The following is a 27833-nucleotide window of genomic DNA, read 5'->3' as shown; positions in this document are numbered from 1 at the left end:
TCACCTGTGGGACATGGGAGGGTGCTTCAGCCCCTGCTCACAGGGGTGTTTTAGGAATACAATGGTCAGAGAGGCAGAGAAAGGTTTGTGACAAGAAAAGCACCATTTGAGTAGCTCAAAAGGACAATTAGAGACTTAAGGCTTAGGGGCATTAGCCCCTTAGGGACTCTAGGGTGGGTTGTTTATCTCCCAGCACCTCAGGAGATGGGGGACAATGGTGATGCCAAATGGCTCAAAACTTTTGACCAGGATGTACAAACATTTCACAGAATCACAGAACAAGCTGAGTTGGAAGGGACCCCCAAGGATCATCCAGTGCAGCCCCATCCCCATCCCCTGGTCAGTGCCCAGCCACCCTCTGGGGCAGAACCTTTTCCTAAGCTGCTCAAATCAAACATTTGTACAAAACCTGCTGCTGGCAGGCTGGAGGAACGAAAGCACAGCATCAGCATCCCCTCTGAGCTGTTCTTAACAGAGATGCTCTCCCTCATCCTCCCTTGCACAGGTAAGAGATCAGACTCAGGCCACACAGCTGCCTCCCTGGTGCCCTCCATTGCCTGCAGGAATTCCAAGAGCACAAGAGCTGGAGCTATCCACACACACCCATGCAGGGAGAGGATTAACTCTCTTCAGCTCCCTATCAGCATCTCAACAGTCCTCATGAGTTTGGCACCCAGTTTTGATATACCAACCCAGGACAGACTGCAGTCACCCTTTTTGGCACTTCCCCTTTGTGTCTCCTTGTGCAACGTCCTGCACAGGAGCCATGAAAACATTCAGCACCAGAACAGATAAGGCAAATCCCTGCCTGTGACAGCTCCTACAAAGAGAGTTACACAGAGGATTTCAATGCAGAGCATGTGGCTTTATCACAGCTCCCAAAATCTTTGTGACTTTTTAACCAAACACTAGTAAGGCCTGTTTACAAAGGATGCAGATTCTTTGCAAAGCATAAATCTGTGAGACAGTAACAGAACACACAGAGCTTTGTTCTTATCTCACTCCCAGCAAGGCTGAGGCACAGAGCAGAAGCTGCAGTGTTTACACCATTGTAGGAAACACAGCCCTGATTTCAAGGCCAATGCTATAACCCAGTCCAAAATATTCTCATCCACATTAACTTCAAAATCTTGTAAGCCCACAATTTGGTCAGTGTTGAGAGGGTTTCTCTTTTCCAAGCACCAGACAGATAATTCCACTGACAGGCATTAAAAAGGCATAAACAAACAGAGAAAAAGTTAAAAAGTTCCCCCCAGCTACCATCTCCCCTGTTTTGGGGTATGTGGGATTGCATCGAGACTTTCAACGGGATCAGCAAGACATGAAACTTCCTTAAAAGAGGAGGGAGAACAAATGGCAAATACATAAATAGTGACAAATACATAAATAGAAAGTGGTTTCATCAGTTTATTGCTTTTTGCTGCCATTTCATGGAGTGCCAAGTCTGCACAGACTACCATGGAGAACAAGTTTTTATCACAAGCCATAAAACAGGTAGGAAATCTCATCCTACATCCACACAATTTGCAAATTTGACAGTAAATACAGCATCTCCAAAAAGCTATTGGCATTTACACTAATCAACTGATTATTTTTAAGTTGCTGAACAAAATGAAGTGGTGAGGGACCATGTGCTCAGAAATACAGACTTCTATTGTATTCAAGTCATCCTCCCAATACACACATTCTGAAATCTTCCAACATTTCATTAATACTAAATGAAATTAATGTATTCTGCTTCCAGTTTAAATACCAGGAGAAAACAGTTACCACATTTTAATATATTAACTAAAGGACTATTTGTATAAAACTCTTCACACATGAAATATTTTTAAATTAAATAATATACTTAAAAAAAAGAAAAAACAGACTAGAAATTTATTGCTAATATAAAAATTAACACTTTTCATGGAAGAGAAGGCTAGATTAACATTATTGCTATGAACATAGTGCCAGAAACAAGAATTCCTGATTTTCAAATTTGTTCAGCCCCCACAATTGACTTTAAAGGACCTGTAGACATGTGGGGCTTAGGAAAGATGAGGTCCACAACTTTACTCAGCTGTGGTTCATGATCTGATGTCCTTTCATTGCCTCTCAGTGTAACAGGGAGCATCAGTCTGCTGCTTCTGCATGCTAACATTATCATTCATCAGATCTGCTCTCCACAGAGTAAAAACCCAGAACACAACCACCCTAATCCTGCATTTCCACATGAGTATTTTTGAAATGTGCAACTACAGCTTCATTCATCTCTATGTCCATAACAAAGAGAAGTGGGAACATTCACCAGGTGAAGAGTCCATGATAAGAACAATGTTTCCAGGCCAACCCTTGATTGAATTGCTGACAAGCTTCCACGGCCACAGGAAGCTTTTTGCTCATAGTGTAGATAGAGTAACACAACTCCTCAGTGCAAACAGTCACACCTGATACTCTACTAATAACAAAAATATAAACATAAAAACGTGATTACACATCTGCACAGCCCAGTGCCTTTGCAGTGCACTGATTTCCACCCCCAAGAACACACACCTATAGCTTTCCTTTCTCTTTTTGTTTTTTAAATTTGCTGTTTTCAGCAGCTATCTACCTTGTTACTAGATTACGCTACTTTCTTAAAGTGATTTTCTTCTAAACTTATACACTCACCCATTTACTGACTCGGGGAAAACCAACTCTACCTATCCAATTAAATAGACAAAACTGGACTTCACAAAGGTTATCAGCATTGCAAATTATTAAGGGGACAATATCTATAATTAATTACTTCAGGATCATAAAATTAACCAGTGGAAATTGTAACCTAGTCACAAGTCACAGATTTTTGCTAAATGATTGATACAAGCGAGTGTTTTATAGAACCAGCACTTCTCAATCACTCAAAATATACATTTTTAAAAAGTGGCAGATTTTGTATTAATGCCACTTCTTTAATTAGGGTAACTCAACTGTGCTGGACATGATCCAGTTAGAAACATTTAGGCAGGTCTTCAGGAATGGAAATGACCTGGATTGGGTTAAAGCCTCCTCCTGGCTAAATCCTCTTCCAGAGGGCCCTGGGCCTGAATGTGCTTCACAAAGCAGGATTCTAACCCAAAACATTCATATATCAATGGTTTTAATATCAATCATGAACATCAAAGTACTTACTACTCAGTTGTTGCCACAACAATTCCTTTTCCTTCATTCCTACATTTGTCCTTCACCCCCCAAAAAATGTATGAGCAAATGAATATAAATATTTGAGGAGTAAATGCAATGCTCAAGTTCAGGACATGCAAGACTTGAGAAGCATATGCCTTTCTTTTCATGGCATGCATGAAAAGGAGTCAATATACCAGGAACTGGATCAACAAAGACAGCAGATCAGGAGAAAATAACTCTTGCACATTCTGTTAGACAATTCAGGCCAGCCACGTGTGTTCCACATACATTTGAAAACAAAAAACCTGATTTTATTCAGACAACTTAAAATATTAAATAATTTAAATGGATGTCTTTCAACTCCAAGTTGAATTGATGAGATATTTACACAGCTATTCACAGAAATGTGCAAAGTAAAGTCTCACAGGAAAATTAATTTAGAAGCCTGACAGCTTGAATGGGACATTAAAAAAGGCAGCAGGGATCCCACGTCCATTTCATGTACACTTTAAAGAACCAAAGAGAGGGAAAGGTTTGATCCAGCTGAACCTCTGGAAGTGGAACAAATCCTGTCCATGCTGCAAGTTGGTCACTAGCTGTCTTTGCTGCAGAATTCACAGTGTATCCCTCCAGTGAGGTCTCTGACAACTTGTTCTTTGATCAGTTTCCGCAGGAATTTTGTTTCACCCGTCACATTGTGCATGAATTGTTCTTTCATGGCAGCCATGCAGAGGTTGTTGTAGTAGTGCAAAGGTGTGCTGGGCTGATCCAGGTCATATCCAAACCCTGCCAGGCTCACTTCATCACACAGATGTGTGGCCAGAACAACTGCTGTGACCCCAATTGTAGGTACATTCTAAAAAGGGAGAAAAGTGAAATTTGCTCAGTTCAAACATATTGTCCTTTACTTTGGGTTTATAAACACTTTACACAACTTAATGACTTTGTCTATTCCCTCTCCTCACTTAAAACTGAGATCAGTTATAACTACAACTAAAAATCAATTCAATGATCAAGTAAAACTAAAAAATCCAGGACAAAATACCAATACAATTTAAGTAGTTGGCTTTTGGCTGTCAACACTATTTTTTTTTTTCCTGTGGAAGCAAGATGCCCTATCACTGTATAGTTAAACTGGAAGTGATCCTTCACTTCAAACAGTCAAACAGCCCCTGACACAGAGTTAAACTTGAAATTTCTTTATGTACACTCATCTAAGTCTTGAGCAACAACAGGCTCTCTAACAGTATTCTTCACAATATGACTTTTCACTGAACAACCTGTGAAAGAGACAAATATGCTACAATACCATTAAGATACTCAGCTTGGTATATGTTATTTTGGTAAAAGAAATGTGAGAAGATCTTTCAAATATTTGTGCAATAATCTTAAGTGCTTTCACATTTTGGTAAAGAGATGTGGTTAGTGTTTTTATAGTTCAAGAGAACTAGTGACATCCAATTCCTCAAACATGCCATTAAAGTAACAAAAATGCAGTGTATAATTAAACCAGGCAATCCATCACTCTGTGCCACTGCTGGAGCAAGGCCATGGAGGGGGGAAATGCCCATCAGCTGCTACTGAGCATTCTGTGGCACACATAGCAACTCCAGCAGCTGGAGGCTGCTTCACACTGCCCTGGCTTCCAGGCTCCTCTGCTGTCCCTGCAGCTGGAGACATCTGGCCACAGCTGATGGCTGCTTTAGCTCAACAGGGCTGGTTTTAACAGGCTTAACATACATCAAATGCATGTTTTTAAACACTGGAATGAGTTCATGTCTCACTGCATCTGAATGCCATTTCATGTCAGTATACAGGCAAAATATCTCATCTAAAAAGGTGAGCTGAAATCTTACCTTGATTTTGCACAAGAAAATACAAGAGTCTTTTGAAAGCACAATAATTTCCTTATTACCTGAAACCAGCTCTGAAACTGCACAGAGAAAGTAAAAAGCCCAAAACTTTTTTCAGTTTCTTATTTTATTTACTTGGCATTTTACTGCCTCTTTTTGTTCAAAGGAAACTTCTTACCTTATCCCAACCCCAGAACTTTGATCGAGGCTCAGGGAACTGTAAAATGTCCAAAGCTGTCTCTTTGACAATGACTGGATTCAGAATCCTAAACTGCTTTGATGTGAAAGGAATTTTCTCAGCAACCTCCCTCCAAAAGAAGAGCCGCATCCACAGAGGCTAAGAGAAATAAAAAATCTAGTTCAGAGGGAAACTGAGACAAACACAGCACAGAAGTCACAGAATTCACCAGTAACCCTGAAAAATTTAGCAGTTTACAGCTAAGGTGGTTTGGAAATATCATTGTACAGATCAAATGAGTGACCCAAAAGAGGAAAAACCTTGAAAGCAACAGGAATTGCAGAGAGGACAGCAGAGGGAATAGTTGTTTATTCTGAATATTTGACTGCACTTTGTGTTTATCAGTCAGCATGTTCACCAGCACCCATGGGTTCTTCATTTCTTTAAATACTGCAGCCTGTCCCAGCACAGTTTCCCACAAACATTAACCAGGCATTCTGAAGCAAGCACCAGATTTAAAACAATTGTGCTCAAACTCTGAAGTGAAGGGCTGTTGTTTGACAGCATCCATCTAGTGATAAATGCAATCCTTCAGAAGAAGATTTACACAAGACTCAGAACCCAGACTCTGATCTCAAGCCACTGCAGTCAGTCAGATGCCTGCTAATGGAAGAAGAAATACTCCATCACACTAATTCTGCAAGTCCTTCCATGAAATGGGCCACATTAAGCAAATTAATTTCATTAAAACATTAAACTGATCCAGCTCCAACACAGACCTGTATTTTTTAAGTATGTTTTAAGGAACAACAGCTTGAACTGATCAAATGCAGGTTGCAGTGCTCCTGTTCTCCCAGCCATGCTCTGGATCAGTTTACTTCAGTGCCAGTGCCTGCACAGAGAGCTGAGCTAGCTGACAGCTGAGTGTTTGAAGGAAGCAGGGCTGCAGCTCACAGAATCACAGAGCCATGAAGTCAGACAGGGCCTCTGGAGATCACAGGGCCCAACTCCCCTGGCCCAAGCAGACACCTCAAGGCAGATGCTCAAGATCATGTCTAGATGATTTTAAGAAAGATGTCCATGGAGATTCAACCTGACAAATTCCCTCTTGTCCCATCACTGGGCACCACCAAAAAGAGCCTGGCTCCATCCCCTCTGCACCCTCCCCTCAGATATTTATTTATGTGCATTAATAAGATCCCCTCCAAGCCTTTTCTTCTCCAGGCTAAACACTCCCAGCTCTATCAGTCTTTCCTCATGGTAGAGAAGCTCCAGTCCCTTAAGCATCTTCCTGACTCTCCAATGTAGCAGTAGACAGCCATGGTCAAGATTAAACACACCTTCTCATACTGTAAAAATCACAGAACTGAGAAAGGAATTTGGAGTACCCAAACTAGCAGAGATCAAACTGTTGAATGACTTGACAGGCTGCCTTCTAAATCTCTCTCAGTAACTTTTACTTGTTGAAATTATCTGCCTGCAGATTAAAAGAAGTGGAAGCCACCAGCTCACATCAATTTGGAAACATCAAGCCTTTCCATCAGCTCCTTAGAAATTTCAGCACTTCTATAAATGTTTAGTAAAAAATAAGGAACCTCATAACAAATGTTCAATTACACATTAATTCCTTGTATGCCCATTGTAGCAGTACAGACTTTAGTAGCTAAAAAAAATGGACTAGCATTCAGAAATCTCATTTCTATTTTAAGCTCTGCAGACTTGGTCAAGTCACTTAAACCAAATGTGAAATGAATTCCACTTCAGCAAATGCTCAGTCTGTCACGTAGCCTGGTGCAAACCACCAATATCTCCACACAAAAAAAATGTGTTACTGTCAGCATGGGGCTGCAACACAAATGCTGGTCCAACTGTAACTAGGAGACAGAGCTAAAAAAACCCACAAGGTTGTATAAAGATCCTCAGCACAATAAGCCAGGAAGTAACAGATCAATCAGCTTCTTTAAGCATTAGAAAACAAAACAAACAAATACAGGTACATGAGACTGTCACATTACATACCAAGGTTTCATTTTTTACCATGGCTTGAAGCCAGCTGAAATCAACTCCTTTAAAGAGGACAGCCACAAACAAGCTTGCAGGAGGATACTCATGCTCAGAAAGGGGGGCTCCTTCGGGGTACGTCATCCGTATTGTTGTTTTGTTTCCAACATGGTCCGTGTAGCCTTGAACTGGTGCATCATTTAACCTGGGGAAACAAAGCCACAGTGCAGGGTATTAAATAAACAGGTTACAATCTCATTAGAGTATCAAACACTAAGCAAAAACTTGTTATTTTGCCCACAGATTTTTAACAGAACAGACCATGGTGTTTTCTCACAGCCCACATGTTCTTGCCTCATGCACTCTCGCAGCCCATTTATCTTTGGGAGGAAGCCAATTCTATTTCTAGATTAAATGGCACAAATGCAGAACTTGGGAAATAAACCTTGAAGAGTAAAGTGACTTAAGACATTGCAGAACTTCCTATCTCTTGCTTTGTGTCAACTCAAAGAGGCTTAAAAGTGGAAGAGGAAGAAAGCACACAGACAGTTGCCTGTGTGATAACTTTTCACACATATATATTTATACATACACACACACTCATGAGTGTTCCACACAAAAAATCATTCAAATTATCCCTCCAGTGCAATGCATCCTGTGGGTTTATATCATTTCCAGTTCACCAAAAAATTCAGATGCTGGCACACAGCTGACAAGAACAGAATCATCACTCTCCATGAGTTCTGCAGAATAGCTCAAGTCCTGCAGACTTTTCTGCATCAACAGAAAAATCACCTTCATCCTGCCATCCCTAATTTCAGAGGACACCTAATGCAAGTTCTCTGCCCCTCCACGTGCTAACAAGGTTTGTATACCTTTGAATAAGGGCTATTGATTCAATGAAATATTTCCTTAATAAGATGAGCAAGGCTCAGTTTACAAAACAAGTTGAGAAAATGCTGGTATTAATTTTATTTGTGACTTCACATGATTCCAAATAAGGTGGTTCAAACTGTAATGTTCAGAAGGCACAAATACAGAGCATGTAATTCAGATATCAGAGATTGTGGCAATCAAAGAAAAGTCACTGACCTCATAAAGATAAGGGAAGATAAGTGTGCTATAAAGTGGGTAAGCAAACTGTGTACTGAAACACCAATTAATGTTTATAGTGATTGAAATAGCTGTCATAAAAAAATCTTTCAAATAAGCAGCCAAACTAGCCATGGGGAAAAAAGCAGAGGTGAGTCCTTAAGTCCTGAAGTTTAAGATTTGACAGCTTTGAAATGTGAAGGGATAAACCCAGTACTGTCTACTTGTCACTAGTTTCCGTCCAGTTTCTGCCCATGTGATTTTTGTACCTGAAGTCCACAAATAATTACACTGAATTCCTTTCCTGTAAACATGATATTTTATTTTGCTCCTAAGACTTCAAATTCCACCAAGTGACAAATGAATTTCTCCAATGCACTTTCAGAAACAGTGTTATGAGTTGCATCAGTGTTGGAGATATTTTCCCCTAAAAAACAATGCTGGCTCATAAAGTAATGAACAAGTTGGAGTCCTTAAGTGGAAAGGACATACCTGATAACAATATCAAACTGATTCAATAAGTGACCCAGCTCTGATCCATGGAGAATTCCACCACTGCCAACAACAACACAGCGCTTACAGTGCTTAGACTTCAAATCTTCTGGTAAATCATGCTCAGGTAAGAGCTCAAGGAGATCTTTAAGTTTATCAGAGAACTTGTGAAATCCAAATGGAGGTTCATATTTAAATAAAGCTTCATCTTCATTCATATTTTTCCTTGCAAAGGGAGGTATGTCCACGCTGTATTTCTCTGCAAACAACTTCTTCATCTCTCTCCTGGCATAAGAAGGTCGGCACTGCTCCTGCAGCACAGCGCTGGCAAACTGCTGTGACCTCTGAAACAAAACACACAGGATTCAGCCAGGAAAGCCAGCTGCAGGAAGGCAGGAAGTCCCCAGACTGTGGGCCACCAGCTAACCACCAGCAGTTCAGCAAACCCAGAAAGCTTCAGCGTGGAAGTACAACAAATTTGAAGCATTTACTCAGAGGTAGATATGAGCCAGTGCATGGTGAAAACCTGCAGAGGAATTCCTCTCCACTTTATCACTTAAATTTAGATGTGAGGTTTTCTGAAGAACATATTAGGTAGTAGAAGTGTTAAGTGAGAATGAGCTGTTTGTACCACCATTTGCAACACCAAATAAAAAAACCTAGACATACTTCTACCTGTCTAATTTAGCAGCAAGTGGAATTCCACTCTGCTCAACTGCATGACCTGAGTTCTGCTCTGAGATTCCATCAGAGACACATCCATTGGGTAAAAGTTCTGTGCAACAGCAGCTGGAATTGTTACTCATCAGAATGAAGCAACACTTCTTCCATAAATATTGCTAAAATGCTAACGACTAAAAGGAGTGCTAGGTGGGGGTGTTATGGGCCTTCTCTCAAAGACTAGTCACCAAAATAAGAGACTAGAGTTCTATATTGCATAAAAAGATTAAAGTGACAGACAGAACTACACATTGATCCATCTCATATTAAAAACAAAACACTAGTAGTGCACGCGTTTAGGAATCTGTAGTGGCAAGCTGGTGTCTGATGTAAAAAGAGAAAAGCAAAGGTTCCTCCAGTGTAATTTAAAAAAACCCATGAGAAAACACAGGAGTCAAAGACACAAGATTCAAATCTACTGCTAATTTAGTCCTCCTCTACTGTTAAGGAACAATAGCGTGTATCTGAAGGAGCAGAGAGGGAAGTTCTGCTGCTGGTTTTTTTTGGGGTTTTTTTCCAACCAAGATTAACCTACAGAATTTCCTCTACCACCATTATGAAGGTTTCTGCATGAACACCACTCTAGGCAAAGCATGACTGAACAACTTCCCAATGTACTTTTTGAGATAGCAATAAATACAGTCCATGAAGCCTTCAGGTTTGCTTGGTTTAATGTGGTCGTTCTTCAGAATCAGAAGTTTTATTGAAAAAATAAATAAGTCAAATGAGAAAAAAGGGAAGGCAAAGAGGTTTAGAAGGGGAAAGATAAGCACTGAGGATGATGGCAAGTGGGGGAGGATGCACATGCAGAAATGCTAAGATTAGACTGTCTCAATCCAGGGTTTCTGCTAGAAGTTGCCTGTTAGCATTGAGACATGCAAAGACAGAAATGTAACAGCCCTAGGGCAGGTAAGTTCTGTTGTAAAGTGCAAATAGGATAAGTAGCAAAGGCTTCAATGGTGTCTGTTACACCTCTTTAAAAGCTAAAGAAAGTAGCTGCTACCTTGAATGCATAAATGAAATAATAGCTGTACTCTCTTGGACATTTGCCCTGTGATTCCAAAAACATCTGAGCAACTACAAGGCAAAGCAGACTGGGAAACTGGCTTAGGTAAAAAAAAAAAAAAAAGCCCTTTGGTTTAATATATTACTTTTGGGTGTTTTTAATATGTGACTTTTCATTTGCATCAATGTTCTGCTCACCAGTGTCATCTGCACTGACAGAATGGGATGATGACATGTTCCTTTCAAATTTTAAAGTCACACTTATCTAATTTTACCCCCAAAAACTCAGTTCCTCTATATGCTTCTGCTGTCATTTTACAAGAACAAAAAACAATGTTTACAGCATGAGTTGAAGCAAAATATACTTCTGCTCAACACATAATTCCAGCATTTTAGTTCTTTGTTGTAGAGCCCTCTAAGTCTTGTATTGTCAATTAATAACATTTTTTAAAGTGAAATGAAAAAAAAAAGGCCAAAAAATACCAACCTTTACACGATCAAGGTCCACATATGGCATTTTTGTTCTGTCACATTCCTCAGGGTCAAGATGCAATTTGAGGATATAAAGGAAGCACCCTCCAACCACAAACAGTGCAAGAAATCTAAAAAGCAGGACAGTGGGAGGTAGGAGAGAAAAACAAAAAAAATTTTTTTCTGAAGTTCAATCAACTATTAAATCAATATTTTTAAGCAAATTTAGGACAGTTGAACTTTATGTGAATACTTGCATTTGAATTTAAAAAAAACTCTTTTGCTTTGTTTACTTCAAGTTTTGTGTAACTCTTCAAAGTTATCTGCACAAAAGTATGAACACATATAGATGCCTAGATAAGGAAAATGCCTGCCTTATATATTTTAAATGCATCTCTGATGAGTCAAACAATTCTCCTCACATAATGAAACCAACAGTGACCTTTTTTCCTTTAGAGGTCATATCTTAGAAAACATATTTCCATGCAAGCTGAGGAAAAGGCGGGAACTTCAAATTGGATGATTTTGGGCCAATGGCCACCACTGAAACAAAACTTTCAACTCAGGGGCAGGCCAGAACACAGAACTTAGATGGTCAGGCTGCAAAGCCTTAGTTACTCACAGCCCCAAAACATGCAGCAGAAAAAGTCCAACCAACTTTGAAGAACACAGACTGTTCATATTTTTGATCTACTAATTTCTCATTCCTAAAGAATGCCACTGCTGATATCCAAAAAGTCACTTAGCTCATTTCATGTTTAAACCCATCTGTAGAATATTTACATCATTATTTGGTTAAAGCTGTGGTTCTTGCTCAAGTGTGTAGTTTGAGCTTTCTTATTGATTTTCATTTCCTATTGTTTCCTAAGGGCTGGACATTTGTTTAAATGTCTTTTAAAAATGTACAAGTTATTAAGTGCCCAATGCTTCTTGAAACTCTTTCAGATAAAGTTAATACAAATTTCCAATTTTTTTTTAAAAGCTTGCACTATATGCACTAGCAGATGCAATTCCAGCACTCAGTGTACAGTACAGGATGCAAACAAGGTGACCACTGGAAAAGCAGGACTGTTCTCATATCTCACTTAACTAAATTACATTTTCCACTGATAGGTGATCTAAGAGCTTCATTAGCATGTTAGGCAGCAGCCCCTGGAGATCAGCCAACAGGCAGAGAGCAGGAGATTCACAGCTGACAAATGAGGCTGGTTTTCCTCCAGAAGTTTATCAAATATCCCCAGATCCAGCTGGGGTTGCACCATTCAGGTTACATTCACCTGTGCATGTAACATTTTTTCTTTGGGTTTTCTAGCTTTAAGACCTAAAAATTCAAATGGCATCACAGTAGTGAACGTTTTAGGTATAAAATATGGTCCTGGATCAATGTGTGCACACATCCTTTAATTCTAACCTGATGTCAAGCTATAAACAAAGGAGTAAGGTTTTTGATATAGCATTCCAGAAGCCTTCATAACAAAATAACTACATGAAAATACCTCCCCAGGACACCCACTCAACATCCTCTGGCCTTCCATTCCCTCAGTTACCAGACTGTACAGAAGTCTCAGCATTGTTATTTATCTGCATGCAAAAAAGATTGGAAATACTTGTGAGTGAAGTACTAGGATGTCACTTTGCCTTGGGAAGACAGGTACAATGAGTTATCCTGGGCTCCACCAAGTGTTTTCAGGAAAGCTGTGTGTTCAACCCTCCATTCACAGCCTGTGGTAACCCCATGCCTTGATTTCTGCATCCATTTTGCAATTGCCCAGGCTGGGGGCAGAACAGCTGTCCTCTGTGCAGCTGTGACAATGACACTTACTTGCGAGTACCTTTTAGAAACCAGCTTGGTCTTCTCATCTTCATGTGCAGCCACCTTACACCATTGCACAGGAGGTGAATGGTCACTTTTCAGCTTCCCACAGTTACTGTCACTCAGCATTGCTGTAAAAAAGAAAGAAAAAGTCATCATAACTTTTGCTGAATTGAAGAAAAGTTCACAGGACACCCATGGAGTGACAACTTTGTTTCCCAGAGAAGACTGTGATTCTTAGTTATGGTGCCAGGAATACTGAATTGCTCCTGAGCTCCTTGTGATCAAGAACTTGCTCATTTCAGCTGCATCACCAAAACATGATTCTAAAAATGTTGCCAGGTTTTTGCATGCTTCATAAGCCTGAAGTCTAACATTTGCCAATTACATCAATTACCATCAAACACTCTAAACAATATGCTCAGGGTATTCAGGATCCCTGACTCAAAATCAAATCCCTGTGCTGTGCCCCCCACTAGCTTCAAGGATGCTCTCAGCATACAAAACCCATACAAGCCATCTTCAAAACAGGAGCCCATGTTTCAAATAATCTCCCCAGTTTCCCCAAAGCCAAACAAACATAACTCATCATCACTGCTCTGAATCTACCACTGACCTCTTCAGCAGCCCCAACAACATGGCCAGCAACTCCAACAGCAGGCACCAGAGAGGGTGAGGAGGGAATTTCTTCCAGGCACACTGCAGGCCCAGGAGGCTGCCAGCACCAGGGAAGCACAGCACAGCTCCCTGCACAGAGCATGGGATAGCCCAGCAGGACAGCACAGGGCTCCCTCACAGATGGGCAGGGCACTGATCCTTAGCTGATAAGAAGCAATCTTGCTGCTCCCACAATTTCTATCAGCACGCTCCAATATTCATTTTGGGAAGATAAATGCATGCTGGCACATCTCCTCTCCCAGGCTGCTGCCAGTAACCAAAGATGTGAGGGTGGAATGCCCAAGAAGAGCCCACCTGTATGAGCCTGCTGGCTTTCCCAGGGAGAAGGAACACAGGCAAAGGTTTTTCCTGTCCTCCCCACCCAAAGCAGCACTCCCTATGATCAGCCAGCCATGGAAAGGGGCAGCCTGCTCCTCCAGAGGGGAGGATTTCAGCCCTGCTCCTTCCTTTGATCTCAGTACTTGACCCTCTCTGCTCTCCACTGCAAAGGTGTTCACCTGTTCTGTTCTCCTGCCAACAGCTCTGTCACAAGAACTTCTAAAAAAGAGCAGGACTAAGGGAAGCCTTTTCTCTAGGGATGATCTTCCCTTGTTCTCCTTTCCACCTCTTCACTGCTTATGGTGATATGACCCATTTGAACCAGCCTGTACAGCCACTTGAAAACTGCTTGACTGGACAAACAACTGATGTTCTTAAACACCAGGATGAAGGAGCTGAGGAGACAGAAGTACCCCCTCCAGATATCAAATCCAGATCACTGAAATTTCAAGGCTATCTAATTCAGAAGATGATTCAAAGTCAGCCTCTTAGCACAGAGAGAAATTATTACTGATAATCACAGCAGAAGGTCAAAAGCCAAAAACCCCTGTGAGAGGGTGGGACAGACAGACAAAGATCAACAACAGCATCTGAAGCTCTTTGAAGAGCAGGCAGCAGTCAAGTCATGCTTTCAGGGTCACATGCAAACTATTATAACCCACAAACAGAGCAACACAGGAAAACCCTAATGGTTTTAGCCAGCAGGAAACGTGATCACTTACCTCAAAGTAACTTGGTTATTATGGCATCACTAAGAACCTCAAATTCCCCACCTGACAATTTACTAATTGCATAGACTCTGAGCTGTCACACCTATTTGCTGGCCTTTGTTCCAGCCCCTTTGAGATCTGGAATAAAATCTGAAGTCACTACCATCATGGCTGTCTTGAAAAGGAGTAAACTGAAATTTAAGGGGTAAGTTACATCCCCCAGAATTCTAGCAGTTAAGCTGGAAATCAAATCCAGCTCTCATCTACCACACAGCCTGTCAGGACACAGGACCAAAGAGCAGATCACAGGGAACCTATGAAGCCTTAATAGCTCCTCATTTTCTCAGAGCAACACCTCATCTTTACTGGCTGCATCTATACCACTGAATAAAACCAGCACTGGGGTGCAAAACTGGGTGTTGACAGCACCACCCCAGTCATCCACATCAGTTTGCTCTGAGATACCAGCAGCAAATCATTCAAGTTCACATGGGTAAAGATGTAAAAAAATGTGTTACAAGGACCATATCCCAGGGCCAGTTATGGATCACCAACTTGAACTGCTCTACCTTGAGATGTTCCGTGCCAGCCCAGCAGGACTGGTGCTGTCACCTTCACAACACACAACCTTCCTGCCACTCTGCACAGAGAAGTCAACTCAGCAGCTCTCATGTGAAACAGAGAGACATCTTTTATGTGAAATCCTTTCCTTAGGATTTTTCCTCCTGAGAAGCTGAGGAGCCTCAAGAACAAAGTGTAAACATTGATTATCTGCTGCTGTGGAATGCAACAACTAGATCTTTGATTAACCCATATTAGATGTTTGTAATTAATGGCCAATCACAGCCCAGCTAGTTCAGACAGAGAGCCGAGCCACAAACCTTTGTTATCGTTCTTTGCTATTCTATTCTTAGCTAACCTTCTGATGAAATCCTTTCTTCTATTCTTTTAGTATAGTTTTAATGTAATATACACCATAAAATAATAAATCAAACCTTCTGAAACAGAGTCAAATCCTGGTCTCTTCCCTCAGCCTGAGGCCCCTGTGAACACCCTCACACTCCTGCAGCACCTGGACAGCAGCACAGCTCAGAGGTGCCACTGCCAGGAGGCACAGGGACAGCCCCAGCTCATGGAGCAGGATCACCCCAGCACTGCAGGACCAGAGGGTGCTGCACAGAGGGAACACAGCCTGCAGAGCATGTGGGAGCCCCAGGAGGGCCCACACAGAGCAGAGAGGACATTCCATCCATCACCCCAGAGCAGGCTGCCCCACAGCAGCACAGACAAGAGGCACGCAGCAGTTTGGGAAAGGGATGGGATCACTCACCAACACCCATGGCTCACAGCAGGGATGTGAGCACTACAAAACAAGGCAGCAACTGCATCTGTCAGCCCCACAGCTCTCCACAAACACAGCTGGGGAGAAGCATGACATGGGACCTTTTTAAAAAGGAAAAAGCAGGAAACAAGCTTCACCCATTTTCACCAGAGAACAAAGCAGGTTTTAATTCGTTCTCAAGTAAACAGAAAGAGGTAACTTGATCACAGTCCATGGGAACCTAGGTCAGAATGGATTGTGCATAAAAGAATCAGTCAAACCTGGTACCAGGCTGCAAGAGATCTGAAAGACAGAGAAGGAACCGAAGAGGTGGAGGGTGATGAACACAGAAGGGAGTAAAACAAGAACACAAGACTGCAGTAAGTGCTATCAGAAAATGATTCCTGTCTCTGAGCAAAACAAATTCCAGTTGTTCCCTGATTCACTCATCCTGGATGTGCAAAAAGAAACAATGAAACAGAGAATTTAATTAATCACCTCAACACATCCTTTCCAAGTCCAACTCTTAGTATGCACAATGATTTTTTTTTTTGTTATTTTATATAAGTGACATAATGTCCTTTTCATTTCCTTTGCAACAGTTTACTTCAGTTTGACTTCTGTCAGTCATGATCATGACAGATGATTCCTTTCTCAAACAAGTCAATATATATAGACCAACACAAGTGAAATGCATCTATCCAGCACAGCTTTTTGTTTTTTAATTACCTAGGGTTGGATCCTGCACCCTTGTTCAAGTCAAAGAGCCCTTTCACTGGCTGGAATGGTGCTAGACTGCCCAAAGGAGCAAGGTGGCAGTAACAAACACCTCAGAGTGCACCTTTCCCACAGTTCCTGGATTAAAGTCTCTCCCTGAGTTTGCAGAGAGAACCGGAGCAGTCGAGATCCCAGGAGGACCAAAGAGAAGTTGCATACAAACACCATTACATTCTTTCAGAAAGGGGCCCTGCTGCAGTTGTTCTGAGAGCCACAAATGCAAATGGCTCCATTTGTGTACAAAACACAGCTCAGCAGTGCTGTGGGGGTATGACCACATTTTGCATACACACTTTTATAGTTACTCATTGTGGTGCAATTAGTGAGGAATCAAGGGATTTAAATTTGTTTCATCTACTGAACTTAAGTGATCTGTGCAAAGCTGCTACTAAGGCTAAATTGTCCATTAATACAATATACTCCAAAGCTTTTAGTGGTGTTATTCTTTTCACCATGATTTACTTTTGCCTCATTGCTATTCTTATGTAGACAACATTTCCACACTTGGGAGTATTTCAGAAGCAACTCATTTAAGCCTTCAGGAAGTCTTTTCATGTGGGAATGCTAAAAGCTAAAAAGCAGCATGTATCAAGTTGTACACAAGCACTGCCACACCCTGGAAAATGCATTTCAGCACCTGGATTTACCCACAGGCAAGGTCCCTCAGCAGGCACAGGGAGGAAAATGCATTTCAGCACCTGGATTTACCCAAAGCCAAAGCCCAGGTCCCCCAGCAGGCACGGGGACAGCAGCAGACAGCCTGCCCATGAGTGCAGGATGATGCACACACTGCATCCTCACCACACTCCCATCCAAGCCCCAAAACCACAGCCCCACACAGGTGATGCTTCCACTTTTCCCCTCTCACAGAAGCCCCAGAAGCAGTGGGAACACTCAGCTTTACAAGGCAGACAATAACAGGGTCCTGCTGCACAGAGCAGCCTTGGAAATTCTGTAACGAAATGAAGAAGCTTGCAGGGAAAGCCCCCAGAAAATGGAACCCAAAAGTCACACTTATGTAAAGGAATTACAAATCATGAATGGTGGGGGTCATGCAGGCATTGAAACAGAAATGAAAATTAATGCAAAAATACCCAAAAAGCACTTGCTGACTTCATGCCTCTTCCCCTAAATCAGAGACACGTAAGTTACTTGAGCATATTTCCAAAATCAGGACAGGATAAGACAAAAGATACTTTGTTTTAAGCAACATATGTTTCAAAAGAGAAACACAAAGTTTGAAAGCAGAGAAGGTGTTTGTACACAAAAAACTTGAGCAAGGCAATTTTTATTGAGATGTAGTTATTGTTCAGTAATGAATTCTGTATGAATTTCCTGTTCTGTGGCTTTTAAACAAGACAAAAAAAAAATCCCACAGATAGGCCACAAAACTGTATGCAAGAAGTTAGAAGAGAATAACTAAGAAAACTTTAACTACACATCAGTTTTGGACACATTTGGAGAAAACAAATGGCAAAAACCGGCAACTCCAACATTAATGTGTGTGACTACTTGCAAAAGCTGAGCCCATGGAAAGATTACACATTTCAATCTAGCCTCATTATTGACCAAATTGACAATTTATTAATTTTAATTAAAGTTTTCAAAAATAATAAATTATTTTAAGAGAAAGTTATTAATTTATCTCAAAACATGAAAACCAGTTTGGTGACATTTACAGTTAGGATTGATTTTGTTTGCTTCTGCAGGAGTGAAATCCACAGCAATCAAAAAGTAAGGGCTGAGACATTGAAAAAGGGAATTAAAGGAATGATTAATTAGGTGGCAGGTTTTTGGTTTATGCTTCAAAGCCAGTCACTAAGCAGAGCTTCTCAGATGATACCTAAAAATATGAAAAATACAGAATTCTTCATCTTCTGTTCTATTTTAAGTCCATCATTACAAAACTGATTCCAAAATCAGGATAAAACTCTCCCAATTCTTTCCTACATCCACCCCACAATCTGTTCAAATCTCTTTAATTGGCAAACCAGTCTTGATTTAGGGAAATTTGATTCAGGACTTTTTGTCAATGAATACAACTGCTAATCATCAATTCTAATATTGGAAAGAACAAAGTAACTTAACTGAGGAGTAAACACTGTCTCTGACCAGCTTACCTACTGTGGCATGGGAGCCCACAAACCCCCCAAGGTTTCCCTACTCAGGGCTCTCCCTGTCAAAGCAAGATACCTTCAGATCCTTCCCATGTGTCTTGGTGTGCAAAGACACGAGTCTGCTAAGGAAGGCAGGAGCTTCCCTGAAATGGAGAATGTAAACCCTCCCCAGCCCTCTGAATCGCTGTAAATTTTAAATTAAGGGGCGCTCAGGCAAAAATATGGAAGCAGGAAATAACAGTTCTTTAATAGGGAAAAGAAAATCAAATAAAGGATAAAATCAACAATGCAGTACACTGGAACAACACTGACAGAGTCAGAACCCAACCTGACACCCTGTGGGTCAGGGTGTTGGCAGCAGTCCCATTGGAATTGTGGCTCAGCCCTCCTGCAGTGTCAGGGGTGGCTCTGCTGGAGCAGGGATCCTGTACAGAAGGATGGATTCTTCCTCTGAAGATCCAGTGGGAGAAGAGGCAGCTGCTGTTCCTCTGGGAATCCAGTGGAGAAGCCGTGCTGGTGTCTCAAAACCTCTGGATTATATCTGGGTAGGAATGCTTGGCTCCTCCCTCTGGGCTCACATCCCCCAATGGGATGCTGTAGTTCTTATCAGCCATGCAGTGACATTCAATAGCTGTTATCAGCAATGTCCCCTGTGTGATTGTGATCACTCAAAGAGAGAGATAAGGCAAACTGCCCACTTGACAAAGGTAACCTGCCATACAGATAGCAATGGAAAACATCTTGCATTGCAATCTTCAACACCATGCTTTCAAACATCATCATCTCTTCAGTGGAAACAATAAACCATAAACAAGAAACCTTCAAATAACCTCTATCTGTTTATATAAAACATGATAGACAAATCTTCTTAAAACAGTGGATCAAGCCTCATCCCAATAACAATTGGGTGGGAACTGCAAAGTAAAAAATGCTGAAGCTAAGCAAAGTTACTTGTACACCCCATTGAACACAAGCTACAAGTGTTGTACACTTAAACTGCTGCCTTACAACTGCAATCCAAGGTATTTTTATCCATCCAAAACACAAAGTATTTCTTAATACCAAAACAATTTGGAAACGTATTCTCCTGTGACATGAAGAATTTGTTATTACAGAACAACCAATCTGGAAAATAAAAGAACATCCCCTAGCAAGAGGCACTCCAGAATCTGCAGTGTACTAAAGGACTGCCTGGCTTTCATGGACTCGAGGATTATCCAGTTCCAACCCCTGCCATGGACAGGGACACCTTCCATTGTCCCTGCTGCTCCAAGCCCCTTCCAACCTGGCCTTGGACACTTCCAGGGATGGGGCAGCCACAGCTGCTCTGGGAAACCTGATCCCAGAGAACACCACCACCCCCTGAAGCATTAACACTTCTTCCTGATATCCAGTCTAACCCTGCCTCTGTCAGTTTGAAGCCATTCCCACCTGCCCTGAGACTCTGTGCCCCTGTCAAAGAGCAGGTCATGCCCAGCCTCTCACCCACAGCACCCCAAATTCTCCTCAGGGCTAGTGCCAACCCATTCTCTGCTCAGCCTGGATTTGTGCTTGGGATTGCCCTGGCAAAGGTGCAGGACCCCAAAGGGCTTCATGTGGTTAACTTGTCAATGACTTCTGCAGAAATGAACACAAATTTGTCAGCTGAATTTTAAACGCAGGTTTAAGAGATCAGGAAACCTAACAACCTGCCCACATGTTGAAATTGCATTTAAAATCTATACAAGGAAAGTAAAAAGCCTTTCATCTGGATGGCCCATTTGCCCATATTGACAAAATACTCAGAATAAGTGGGGAAAGAAGAACAGACATGTTATCCCAAAGGAACTGTGACTGATTGGAAAATCTCCTATGACACAATGAATGCTGAAATACCTTCTTAAAGGATTTTTTGTTCAATGGTGCATGATGAAAATCCCTTTAAAAGTGTGAGGGAAAATTCCAGTGATATTAATGATCCAAGGGAGACTTACTAGGAACAGGCTACAGCATGAGACTTTTGTGTCGTGATTTGTAGCAGTATGTTCACTCTTGGATGTTTATCTTCAGATAATTTCCTGATCACCATCCTACCACTTCCTATCACAAGACATAATGAGAGCATCCAGGGAGCTGTGGCAGATTAGGGACTGACATCTTCTCACCACAGGAAAAACAGGAAGCTAAATTTAAAAATTAGAAACTTCTACCAGTTATTTCTTCATCTACCACAATATAAATCCCACAGTAAAGTTGGCACTTTAATATTTAGACACTTGAGAAATTTCCCTTGAATGTTATCTCCTTAGTGCCTGTTACTATTGAATGAAAAAAGCATTTGACATCTGTTTAATGAACAGAGTCAGTTGCTTTGGTTAATTGTAGACTACATCCATGATAGCAGAAAAAAGTTTAGCCTATAAAATGGTTATAAGCAGCTACAACATACATCTTAAAAAATTAACTTTAGCCAGAAAGGCTTTTTTATCAGACACTAAAAATTTGAAACAATGCTGTCTGTGTGGTCTGCAGTTCATTTGGTCAAGATCTGTCTCCTCAGAAAATGAGAACTTATTACTGAACCCTATTTGTGTGGATATAGCTGGTAAAAAGTGAAACAAGGAGCACATGAGAATTTCAGAGCAGCTGACAGAAGCTCTCAAAGGCACCAACAGGATGACAGGTGAAAATTATTTTTTCTGGAGCCAGCAATATCACAAAGCAACATTAGTGACCTAGAGGCATGATGATTTTTCTATCCTTGCCTTGTGACACTTGTGTTTTCTTCTAATTGTTTAATGGGTCACTCCTACATCCTCTTTGCAACATCAACCAGCAACTCATAAAGTCATGAACAACCTTACATAATTGTGTCTACTTGAGCACGCTTTTCCTTTAGGAAGGATACACATAGTTAGGCTACAATTTGCTGTTAACCTTGGGTCATCCAGCTGGAACATCAAATGAAATGGTTTCAGCTCAAATAGAGTTCCATTATGAGCTTAACTATACTGTAACTTCACTGTTACACTCTGAGATACTCAGAGTGTAACACCATCACTTCCTCTCAGCACCATTCACAGGAAGCTTTTTGGACATTGGCAGTCCAAAATAATCAAAGCGGTCCTGCTAAAATAATATTATAGGGAAAGAACTCTTACTGATGTTCTAAATGACAGCTCAGTGTTCAAAACAGGGATATTCTCTTCATTTCACATCTTAGCACCCTCTTCTCTAGTCAAACTTTGCAGGCTTTTCTCTGAAACCTCCTTCAGGTGCTCTCAAGTGAGTAACAGCAAAAAAAACCCCCATAAAACATAAACACAAGAAACATCAACAAGATGTGCTTCAACACTTCAGCAGGCTGCTGATGCTTTGTGACACGCAAAAGCAGCATCTGAATATGGAATTTTTCTGATTCACAAGTGAGCCACAGAAATTCAGTGTCCCAGCCAAGCAGGAAGAAACGTGTAACTTAAATTATTGCTGTTGTGACCAGTGTGCTATTAAAAATTTCAGTTTATTTCTTACAAGGGAAGCTTGTAGACTGGTGCAAGGAAGAGTGGCCTGCCTGCCCGGGATGCCCAGAGCCTGCTGTCAGCCACCCCTCAGCACGTGCTGGAGCCCACAGGCACAGACAGCGAATGAGCTGCAGTGTAACAGCATTTGCTACCCAAAATCCCCCCTCTGCACATCTCATCCCTTTCTCATCCTCCTCCCCAGAGCCACAGATCCACACATGTGGAATCTCCTCAGCACCTGCAGGGAGAGCCACGAGAGCCAGGAAGAAAGCACAGGGCACCAGGACATCCCATCTTGCACAAGTGGAAGAGATTTCTGAGCCCCTGCAAGGAAGCCAAAACAAATTGGTCTTTCCCCTTACATGGGAAGTTTGAGGGAAAAAAATCTTTCCTAAAAGAAATGGTCTGAAAAGGCAGGGCATAGAATTAATCTTTGCTAAGGAAACAAACAAACTTAACACAGCCAAGATGTTTCATATGACATCTGAATTATGCAGCAGAATAGCACCAAAAAACTGGTGATTACCAAACAACGTCAACATTACAGCAGCATTTTTACCACACTATCATCTAACATTCCAAGACATCACAGTAAAATCACACTTGAGCTTACAGAAGCTAGAGAGGAGATGCCAAAAGCCTCCCATAAAGAAAAGGCAAAAACTAAAATTGCAATACAGTAAAAAACATCGCTGTAAACAATTTTAATGCTTAACTTCTGGACCTAAGGCCTCAGGACCTTAAAGGCTGCAGAGTGCTGATGGGATGGGTAAAGAAGAGCCTCTCCCAAGGGGAACAGAGAGCTTGGCTTGTCCAGATTTGCAAAACAAGAACCGAGAGTTTGTCCCTAGATACACCAAACATGTAAATACCACAGCCAAAACAAAACCTTTCAAACAAAAGCATCATGCTAGCACACAGGAAAAAGTGGACATAAACAAAGAGGGACTACAGCAAAAGATTCCTGAGCAGCAAAGGAACAGCCTTGCCATAGGAGCAATGGAAAATAACAGACTACAAATATTTTAAGGAAGGCTTTAATAATTTATGAATGGCATTATCAGTGAGAGCTGCTTGTGACAGGAAGACTCCTCCATAATCCTGAAGTCCTGTTGGTTTTGAAGCACTGGATGTGCCTGCTGGGGATGCTTTAACCTGTCCTCTTAGGGCAAGTTCCATTCAGACTCACACGGAATTTGAGAATTACACCATGGCAAGTTTGAATCATTGCCTGGGTCTTTTTCAGTTATTTATCCTTTATTATACCTCAGGAACTACTGAAGTCTTCCACGGTCTTTTAATCTAAACAAACAACCTGCCCACCAAATGCTCCAACTCTGCAGCAGTCTTGGCATGCTTCACATCTGATGTATGCAAAGCAAACAAAACTGAACATTTTTAGCTCATTCTCCTCGCTAAAGGGAAGTTTCTGCTACCACACTTCGGCCAAATGACTGACGGGCAGTTAGGAGCAGGATGCAGGAAGACAATCTGCTGGAACTCTGCGGAAGGAAGGATGCTAAACCTCAGAAAGTTGCAGAAAACCGGAGGAGAGATGAGCTCATTTCTCATCATCCCCACGGAAGCAGACAATGCGCCAAAATGCTTTTGTGACCTAACTCTCCAGCTGCATTTTGACCTCTTAAAAGAAATTCCCAGTTTGGCTAGCAGAGCGCCTGGGAGATAGCTCAAGGTTTCCTGCTGCACGATCCAAAAGAGAGACAGCAACCTCACTGCAGCGTAACAGATGGAATGGCACAGTCTGCACGGAAAACACCCCTCTAAACTGAATCGGCACAGCCCCATCGTAAGCTGCAGTTTAAAAAGATGTATCCACTCCAGAAGCATAAAAGAGCACTTATCTTAATGAGTCTTCTTTAGGGAAATAATGAATATACATCTTTATCTACCCTTTTCCCCAGAATGACACAAGGCCAGTCATTTTCCACCGCAGAGCTGTTTACATTCAGTAATTTAAAGAACATTTCCTAATCATTTGCCTAACTAAAGAGAGCTGCAGAATAAACATCCCTCCTCCAGCAGCCTCACAGTTTGATTTTACTTACTGAAACAGAAAAAATAGATACAAAACAAATCTCAGCACAAAGGGAGGGGGAAGGAAACTCTTTTTCGTGAGTGGCGCTGAAGCAAACAGAAAGGTTTTGGCAGCAACAGCAGAAGCCGTATCTGGTTTGCATTCACATCACTCCAAGCATGAAATACAGAATCCCCCACAAAACGCCTATCGGAACCCGCAGAGAAGCAGAAGCCTGTAAATTTTATTCCAGAGGAACAACTCAAGCCAGCCGCAGCTAACACATCCTCCTCTCCCTCCAGCCCAAGGCAAACCCGCCTTCCACCGCCCCCATCTCCCGCAGAACTCGCAGCCCGCACCTCCCCATCCCCGCTGCTCCCTGCCTGGAAGGGAGGGAGGGAGGGAGAGACCTGGAAGCTCCGGCGCTGGCGGTGGGGCACATCCTGCCGACTGCTCCGGCCCGAGCCCGCAGGCCCGGCGCCGCCGCATGGGCCTGTGCCGGCGCGGTCCCCGCTGCGGGCGCTGCGGTGCCGCGGGCGGTGCGGGCGGCGCTGGCGGCCCCGGCGCTCTGAGGCGCGGGCGCGGACGCGGCCCCGCCGCAGGTAGCGGAGCCGGCGCGCGGCGGGGGCGGCACGTGGCGGCGCGCAGCCAATGGGGGCCGAGCGCGGCGCCGCGAGGGGCGGGGGCGCCGCCCGCGCTGAGGGGATGCGGCAGGGCCGCGGCCCCCGCCCCGCGGCTGCTGTGCGGTGGCCGCGTTGCAAATAAGCGCTTTCTTCGCCTTTCTCCCCACCGCAATAAATCGTGGGCTTGGAGATTTTCTCTGCCCCCTACACACACAGCCCCCCAGCCAAGAGACCCGCGCCCACTGCCCCGTCCTCATGTCCGCCCCCTCCTCATGTCCGCCCCCTCATTTCGCTGCCGGTGCCTTCGCTCGCCCTCTGTGGCACTCGCCCCCTCAAGTTAAAGCGTTTGAGCTGTTTTTATTGTGCCGTATACTCCCAGGAGCTTTGGAGCTTTCAGGCCTCTCCGCAGCTGTTTTGGGGAATCGTCATTTCTGTGACCCGACGCGCCGCAGAATGTGTAAAAAACCCAAAAATCTGGTTTAGTTGTAGACCCGTGTAAGCGGCTGCTTGACTCGCAAGGGAGGGAAACGACCTTGCAAACCCATCCGAGCATGGCCTTAGAAGTCACAAGTTGAACCACCAAATAAAGAGCTGGAAAACCACTGGAGCGAGAAGCGAGGAAGCGTGGGCACCGGATGAGGGAAAGCTGATGAAGCAGAAAAATTGATTAAGTCATTACAGCCTGTCTGATGCTAGGAATTTTTTTTTTTTTATATATCTGACTTATTGCTATGGTATCTACAAGTGATTCCCTAACCTAGATGATTGATGCAAAGCAATCAGTGATTCCAGGCACTGCTGATTATTAGTGCTGGTAGTACAGTGCATAACACACGGCAGAGGCCATGTCAGGGGAGGCAGGGGAAAGCTTGCCCTTAAAGAAGGTGGGATAAAACTGGCTCTGAGGTGCCATTCTCAGTTAAAAAAGAGTGATATGGTTCAGTGAGAAGAACACAAGAAGATCTGAAAACAACCTGCTTTTTCTGACCAGTGTATAAATGTTCCCTCACTGTAAGGGATAGATGAGCACATGTCCTGAAGTGGAACAGTTTAACTGCTTTCAAATTTTATACAAGATAAACATAGATATGTTTTCTATCCTTATAATGGTCATTTCTTCATAGTTCCTGTTAAACTATACCTCATTTTCTACAGTGGATAAGATATTTCTTTTCTATTTTGTCAGATGTTTGATGGTTTGAGTTGTAGTCACTGCAGATCCTTGATCACTTTTGGTATGATTCAAGAGAAAACATATACAAGTCAGAAGCAAAATATTCCCTGCTCTGTTATTTCAGCTGTTGACACAATTGAGGATTAGCTCTTCTATTTAGTCCTCCTCCATAACTGCAAGCAACTGTTCATTCGTTTGGACTCTCAGATGAAGCCAGATGTAAATAAAGACCCTGAGTGTACAGCCATTCATGAACAAGGGCGTCACAAGGCCTGTCACATTGGGCTTTGGCCAGGAGACAATCGGGCTTTGCAAGCAGCTGCAGCAAACATGCAGCAAAGATGCACTGTGCTGATTTTGATTTTGAAATCTGATAGGAAAAGTGAACAATCAGTTTTGATACGTGTCGTATTTTTGAGGCAGGACGAAGCATGACAGTGGATGAATGATGCTGTATTTTAAAGAAAGCTTAGAGGATTCTCCATTAGCAGTTAATTCTGTCAATAAATAAGGTTTCAGTAGATTGAAGTACCAGAAATAAATAGGAAAAATGCAGTACTAGGAGTGCCTCACCAGTCCAGCTAACAAGGCAGGGAGATCAGAGCCTGAGAGGCAGAAAACACAATTGTGAGTTTAAGAACTCAAATTAAGTTGGATAAATGTCACAGGAGGGAGTAGAGCTGGAGCTAACATTTCAGGAAGTATCTGTGACTGCTTCTTGGGAAGCCAGAAGAGGAAAAGCAAACCCTGGTCTTAAAGAGTGTCATATTATTGACAAAGACCCATGCTGTAGCAGAAACTGTAACATGCTTGGTTTTGACACCCTTGTAGCACCATGGCAATGAAAATCAGCAATGTTCTGCTTTCTTTTCAAAAACAGAGGAGCAATATAAAACCTTTCATTAAAATGGGGTAAAAGAAAGGACTTGTAACCTCTGATGGGTTAAGTACAAATTTATGAGAAGGATACAGAAAGAAGTTTCAAGATCAGCTTGCAAAAGTTATAAAAATAATAGCAAGACTTTCTAGAACAAATCAGAGAGCCTGTTGGAGTTTGACAGCTCTGTAAGGCAAATAGATTGTTTCATACATAGAAGAAACATCTGGAGAAGATACAGCCAGGAAAAAAAGGCTGAATTTATTTTTGCATTTGTGAATGGGATAGATGAGCGTGGGTGAACTCCAATAATGGGAAGCTTCTTTAAGAGGAATAATTAGGAAAACATGTCTTGGATTACAGTGCAAGTATGAAAGATGAAAGAACACATTAACAAGTGAGCAGCAGCCAACTGCTGAGACCAGATGGTTTTCAACCACAAGTTGAACAGCAGCTTAAAGTGCTTCAGGTACTAACTGCTGCCTCTGACTTCTCACTGAAAGTTACCTGGGCATCAGAGGGGTCTGGAGAGTTGCTATTGCAACACCAGATTTTTTAAAAGATTTTGGAGAAGATTGTGGAAGCCGTAGACGTGGACGGTCAATCTCCTTGATAGACAAATAAGTAGAAATTATGCTGAAGAAAAAAACTTAGTGGCCACACAGAAAAGATGGCACATTAGGGAAAGTCATTATGGCTTTTTGAAAGCAAAGTAGTGTCTCAGGAAAGCTTTCTTTGAAGAAGTCAAGAAGCTCATGGACCATGAAGATTCAATTAACTCTCTGTGATGGTTTCCAAAAGCAATCAGTGAGATTCGTCCCCAAGGGAAGTAAAAAACAAGGCTGCTAATGGATATGAAACTTAGACAAATAACTGATAGAAATGGAGGCCAGTAGTGATTTACAAAATGTGTTGCTGATAATGAGCAATT

The 27833-nt window shown here is 42.2% G+C and overlaps 2 protein-coding genes across 6 annotated transcripts in view; both read right to left on the bottom strand.

Annotated features, from left to right (window-relative positions):
- The window catches only part of POLR1A (RNA polymerase I subunit A), a 206535-nt gene that overhangs the window by 121027 nt on the left and 57675 nt on the right, over positions 1 to 27833 (bottom strand). The window lies entirely within an intron of this gene.
- On the bottom strand, positions 1384 to 24735 carry ST3GAL5 (ST3 beta-galactoside alpha-2,3-sialyltransferase 5). Of its 5 annotated transcripts, none has more exons than XM_058024987.1 (7): positions 24639 to 24735; positions 12792 to 12903; positions 10976 to 11090; positions 8764 to 9107; positions 7198 to 7384; positions 5179 to 5337; positions 1384 to 4003 (listed from the first exon to the last, which is right to left on the bottom strand). In XM_058024987.1, exons 1-7 carry the CDS (start codon positions 24715 to 24717, stop codon positions 3740 to 3742), a joined length of 1260 nt encoding a protein of 419 aa, XP_057880970.1. In that variant the 5' UTR covers positions 24718 to 24735; the 3' UTR covers positions 1384 to 3739. The 5 variants fall into 5 exon arrangements, with proteins under 5 accessions (XP_057880970.1, XP_057880975.1, XP_057880973.1 ...); XM_058024992.1 differs by lacking the exon at positions 24639 to 24735 and adding an exon at positions 19022 to 19143; XM_058024990.1 differs by lacking the exon at positions 24639 to 24735 and adding an exon at positions 19006 to 19124.

This window comes from Melospiza georgiana, chromosome 5 (genome assembly GCF_028018845.1).
Source record: "Melospiza georgiana isolate bMelGeo1 chromosome 5, bMelGeo1.pri, whole genome shotgun sequence".
In the NCBI taxonomy this organism is placed as follows: Eukaryota; Metazoa; Chordata; class Aves; order Passeriformes; family Passerellidae; genus Melospiza; species Melospiza georgiana.
This window is presented reverse-complemented; position numbering and strand designations above follow the sequence as displayed.

Bases quoted from the DNA above. Each gene is read 5' to 3' on its own strand.
- ST3GAL5 (XM_058024987.1), bottom strand. From the start codon at position 24,717: ATGCGGCGGCGCCGGGCCTGCGGGCTCGGGCCGGAGCAGTCGGCAGGA. The intron at 11,091-12,791 runs GTACTCGCAAGT...CCTGCTTTTTAG, and splicing joins ACCAAGCTGGTTTCTAAAAG to ATTTCTTGCACTGTTTGTGG. The intron at 5,338-7,197 runs GTATGTAATGTG...TATTTCTCTTAG, and splicing joins TGGTAAAAAATGAAACCTTG to CCTCTGTGGATGCGGCTCTT.